This window comes from Sinocyclocheilus grahami, unplaced genomic scaffold (assembly GCF_001515645.1).
Source record: "Sinocyclocheilus grahami isolate Dianchi unplaced genomic scaffold, SAMN03320097.WGS_v1.1 scaffold103.1, whole genome shotgun sequence".
Taxonomy (NCBI): domain Eukaryota; kingdom Metazoa; phylum Chordata; class Actinopteri; order Cypriniformes; family Cyprinidae; genus Sinocyclocheilus; species Sinocyclocheilus grahami.
The window spans coordinates 568,572-574,123 of record NW_015505282.1 but is presented as its reverse complement, the minus strand read 5'-3'; the positions used below and the strand labels follow the sequence as shown (position 1 = coordinate 574,123).

The 5,552-nt window shown below is 35.3% G+C and overlaps 1 protein-coding gene across 1 annotated transcript in view; it reads right to left on the bottom strand.

Annotated features, from left to right (window-relative positions):
• Positions 1-3,933, bottom strand: part of ahsg1 (alpha-2-HS-glycoprotein 1) — a 5,157-nt gene extending 1,224 nt beyond the window's left edge. Inside the window, exons 1-5 of the mRNA XM_016276508.1 lie at positions 3,658-3,933; positions 3,404-3,511; positions 3,204-3,288; positions 2,870-3,036; positions 1,705-1,821 (exon numbers count right to left, since the gene is read on the bottom strand). Coding sequence (XP_016131994.1) covers positions 1,705-1,821; positions 2,870-3,036; positions 3,204-3,288; positions 3,404-3,511; positions 3,658-3,861 — 681 coding nt within the window. The 5' untranslated portion in view covers positions 3,862-3,933. The remainder of the gene's footprint in view (positions 1-1,704; positions 1,822-2,869; positions 3,037-3,203; positions 3,289-3,403; positions 3,512-3,657) is intronic.
• Positions 3,934-5,552: the final 1,619 nt, after the last annotated feature.

The following is a 5,552-nucleotide window of genomic DNA, read 5'->3' as shown; positions in this document are numbered from 1 at the left end:
GGGGTGAATAAAGGCCTCCTGTAGTGAATCGATGCTTTTTTGTAAGAAAAATATCCATATTTAAAATGTTATAAACACTTTTCTCTATCTTGCACCGGTGATTAGTGTCGAATGCGGAAGCACGGAGGAGAGAGCAAAACAAATCGCCGATCACGAATTAGAAGTACAAATGAGAATTTGTAAAGAAAAATGTCGGAGGATTTCAATATAGGCCAAGAGGAGACTGGTTTTCCTTTGCTAAAGTAAGGAAACGTTGCTTCCTTTGCTCCTGTAAACAAACGTTGGTTCTCGTGAGACTAGCAAATTCTCACCGGATCTTATGCTTCGCCGACATCCTACGTCATCCGCAGGAACGGCTTTCATGTACGACAGTTAGCGGAAGTTAAAAAAAAGTGTCTATAATGTTTTAAATGTGGATATTTTTCTTTCAAAAACACATCGATTCGCTACAGAAGGACATTATTCATCCCCCGGAGCCGTGTGAGGCACTTTTTATTATGGATGGATGCGCTTTATTGGACTTCTTTTGGACTGTTGACAAAAAAAAACCATTCAATGCCATTATAAATTTGGAAGAGCCAGGACAATTTTTAATATAACTCTGATTGGATTTGTCTGAAAGAAGAAAGTCATATACACCTAGGATGCCTTGAGGGTGAGTAAATCATGGGCTAATTTTCATTTTTGGGTGAACTAACCCTTTAATGAAGTTGCCTATACTGTTAAGGCAAGACACTACAGGTGAATTGTGTAAAATCACCATAATTTACCCATTGATAAATCACAGTACATTAAGATAATTGTTTTGTAATACAAGTTTTAAGAAAGGTTATGTTTAAATATGCAAATGAGGCATTATCTATTTAATGCACTAATTTGCAAGTATTTCAGAATTCTTGTTTCATTTTGTTGCTATATTATCTTTTATCAGAATATTGTCAACAACCAGAAACATATTTTAGGAATAAAATAAATCATATTTTTAGAAATAAAGTGTTATATAAATCAGGCAAATTATATATGAACATACCCCTGTGTAAAAGCCTTCAGAATATAGATAGAATAAAACTGTAAAGTTTGGTGTATGTAAGTGCTACTGAAGTGGAGAACAAACGCACAGCCTTTAAATATGTATTGAGATTGAAATCTTCAGACACAAATAGATAAAGTGTAAAAAAAAAAACTAAACACATAATTTGTCATTTATATGTTTTCTTTACACTAGTCTGACATTAGACATGTTATGGAAGCCAAATATAGCCCAAAATTTTCAAACTGACCAGTGCCTGAAAAAATTATTATGTTGCCTGTAGCGTCTTGCCTTAAAGGAATAGTTTACCCAAAAATGAAAATTTTGTCATCATTTACTCACCCTCATGTCGTTCCAAACCTGTATGAGTTTCTTTCTTATGTTGAACACAAAAGAAGATATTTTGTAGAACCAAACAGTTGCTGGTCCCCATTGACTTACATAGAAGGCAAAGATATTCTATGGAAGTCAATTGGGACCATCAACTGTTTGATTACCAGCATTCTTCAAAATATCTTCTTTTGTGTTCAACATAAGAAAGAAACTCATACAGGTTTGGAACGACATGAGGGTGAGTAAATGATGACAACATTTTCATTTTTGGGTGAAATATCCCTTTAATTATAGTAATTAAAGAAATTAGTTATAAAGTAATGAACTTCTTGTGCACTTACAGCCTGATCCCCACATAAAGCCTTGCATGATTCTTCATTCTGGGGTGCCTCCTTGTTTGTACAGTTTGTCTCCATAATGGCAAACTGAGCAAAGAAGCTCTGACCCGAAAACATCCACTAAGAAAACAGACAAATATTCTGTTAACTTACAAGCAAAGAGCATATTCAAAAAGTTGTCTGTTTATGTCACTGTAATGTCCGATACAACAGAATTGCTGTGTGAGGCCAGAAACATCTACTCAAGATACAATATAAATTCTTGCACTTTGGTGGTTGTATAGTTTTAGCGTCTGTTGGTTTAGTTTTTGCGGTGTGTTGAGATGGAAAATAACACTATTGTCTTATATAGAGGAGCTTTGAAACAATCTCTATTGTACAAAGTGCTATATAAATAAATGTGATTTTACTTGACTTGTTCCGCACCTTGGCACTAGTCAGACTTTTCAGCTGACAGATCGGTGACTTATTAAACCGGTGCATGAAAAGAATGACGAAAGCAAGTAAACAACGAAATCAAAAGCATAAACACGGAAGGCGCTTCTCATGTTTTATCTTCATCTGTGATCATTTTTATCAAATACATCTGTGGTGAGCGAGATGAAAATGGTAAGCCAGCACAGCCCTAGCTCTTCTGGTTCCCCTTATTGAATGATGAATACAGGCTATCACCACCTGCTGGTTTGGAGAGTTATTTCCTCTCATGTAGGCACAGAACATACATGCTAGTTGTCTGTTGGCTGTAGTCTTTGCGGCCAGTTCAAGCTCAACTTTTACTTTTTGGCTCAGACACAGATGTTTTGAGGCAACAAAACAGCAGCTTTTGTCTGCGCTAGTTTTTTGACGTCAGTTTGGTGTGTCTGGGCCTATAAACTCAGTATTCAAGTGGAAAACAAAGTTCATTTGGAGATCATTTCGAAAGTTTGAAGCAGGTTCCCAAAGCGAACTTTCTGCAAAAGAACTAGCAAACATATCCACGTTGCTATGATCAGATACTTTCTTAACTGCTGTTTTCTAAGAAGAACTTCGCCATGAGCATATCAAGGCCTAAATGAGTTGCGTTTTGACACAACTTTGGAACGAATTGGTGCATGTGTCGCAAGAAGCATTTCCACTCATGTAAGTTGCATTACATATTCAAGCTTAAAACAAGATTGAGAGACATCACCTGTGTGCTGATCCTTCCCACTTCCATCAGTTTAAAGTAAGACTTGTGATCAGATTCTTTGTTGAATTTCTGCAGGGCAGTTTTCACACTCTCCAGAGCCTTCGGGTCATGCAAGGGCAGCAGACTGGGGCAGTCAGGGCATTTTGTCACAAGTATTTCATGTGAAGCTGGGATAAAATACAGGAGCAATATACAATCATGATGTAACTTATAGGAGATGCATCACCTTTTCTGTACTCTTTGACAAAGTGACCTTAAAGATTACTGTGGGTTCTTTGAAAGGCTAGATATGTCAAGTTTCTAAAGAAAAAAATCATTCTATTGATTTGTTTACCTGGTTCGGTGTCACAGATGTAGCGCTTCACAGCTGCTTTTCCCTCAACACTGGAGACGGTCACATTACATTTTGCTGTCACTTTCTTTAAGGGAGACATTAAAGGCTGTTAAATAGATGCACAACTTACAGAAGTAGACAGTATTTACAGACAGTATTTCTCAAATTAGGGTTTGGAAGATCTGTGATGTTCATCTCACCGTCTGTGTTTCCATTCTAGTGTTACACTGATCTAAAGGTTTGGGATTCACAATGTGGCACTCAGTTTCCTCTAGAGTTAATCTCAAGACGACCTCACAAGGATCAGTCTGCACAGAAACAAGACAATTTGTAGCATTTGCACATCAAACTTTATTTCTTTAATTTATCTTCTTTTTCTGTGGTTGTAATCACTCTTTTACACCTTATGTAGATATCAAAACATCCACAGGAAGACAGTGTCACAAAGCCTCACCTTCTCCTCTGCACTGCGACTGTCCAGTGAGAAGAATTTGAATTTGTATCCATGGCGGTGATGGTCATTAATGAAGCTCTCAGCTTCTAATGTAGCAATGTTGTCCTGATCTTCCTGGCACTCATATTGCACATCAGTGTCTGTCGGGAGGCTGGCTGCGTGTAGAGCCAAGACCAAAGCTGCTAATATCACCAGCTCTCTCATGCTGCACAGGGACACGAACGATAAATCTTCAACCAAGAAAAAGTCCCCCTCGCTTGTCCAGATCTTTATAATATACACTGCAGGGGGATATAAGCAAACAATATAGTGCCAGAGATGCTTGCCAATGTAAATGATGTCTAAAACAAATATAAAAGAGGGACGTGAGGGAGTGTCATGTCAGAGGTGATTGTTAACTCACGCTAACTATTAGCAGAATTCACCTTGACACTGATGTTTTGTTTGAAGTCGTTTCTGGATTATGATTATTGGGGCATACTGCATCACGTTTGTCACATAATCCTTCAGAAATCATTCTGATATGCAGATTTAATGCTCAATTGGTTCTTATTATAATACAATTTGAAAAGAGTTTTGGCTGCTTAATAGTTTTGAAACTGTGATAAATTTTTTTCAGGATTCTTAGCTGAATAGCCAGTTCAAAAGAGCAGCATTTATTTGCAATTTTGTGATGTTTGAAATGTATGTACTGTCACTTTTGATCAATTTAATGCATCCTTGCTGGGGGAAAAAAAAAGGGCATTCATTTTTTTTTTTGCTTTTTTTTATTAAAAATACATAATAAGATACTAAAAAAATGTCAAAAAAATCTTAATTATTCCAAACGGTTGACCAGTAGTGTATACACTTTATAACTCTAATATTTACAGTTCTTTATGATAGTCTCTTAGATCGTGCAGATGAGTAGAGTTTTATGGGTTTTGCTTCTTTTACACAATGCATGTATACTATTTCGACATAAATTGAAATAGAAAATAATTTGATCAAATATTATTTTATATTTAACATTAAATAAGTGTCATTAATTTCATGTTGCTTTGGCACAATATAAAAATGCTATGTCAATTGATTTTATATATATATATATATATATATATATATATATATTATTCACTGTGCCAATTGAATTAAATGATGTGGTCAAATGAAGGTATTTCAAAAAACTAGCATTGATGTTGCAGATGAATCCACTGGAAAGACATTAGAAATCAATATAAACTTGATTTTATTTCCATTTCATCCAACATATGCCTATCAGTGGTCTGTAGTCCATGTTAATCTATTTTGCAATCAAGCACTGACTTTGGACTTTGGACAAGGCTGGTACTTGAAGCTTCAGTTGCTTCACTGCAAAAAAATGGCTTATCCTACTTAGTATTTTTGTCTTGTTTCTAGTCAGAATAACTAAAATTCTTAAATCAAGATACTTTTACTAGATAATCAAAATGACTTAAGATGTTTAGTCTTGTTTCCAGGGGGGGGGAAACAAAATTAAGTGCATTTTGACTAGAAAGAAGACAAAAAAATAAGTAAGATAAGCCATTTTTTGCAGTGTTTAACAGTAATAGAATTGTTGTAAAGGACAGACTTTAATGGGGTCAAGTTTTTATTAGTAATAAAGTTTCTACACAATATATTTGTGTTTAAAGTCAATTTACTGTCTATCAGTGGTGTTACTGGCTCTCAATACTTTTAACTATATGTAACACCACAGAAAAATGGTTTAAAAATCTTACAATTATTTATCTATGAACTGTGAAATTAGAAACAAGAATGAGCTTTATGGACAGCACCTGTTGCATAATAATGATTACCACAGAAAGCGCATGCAAGCATACAATCATACATAAATCCATACAACAATTGTTTCAAAGACTGAAGTGCATTGTCAA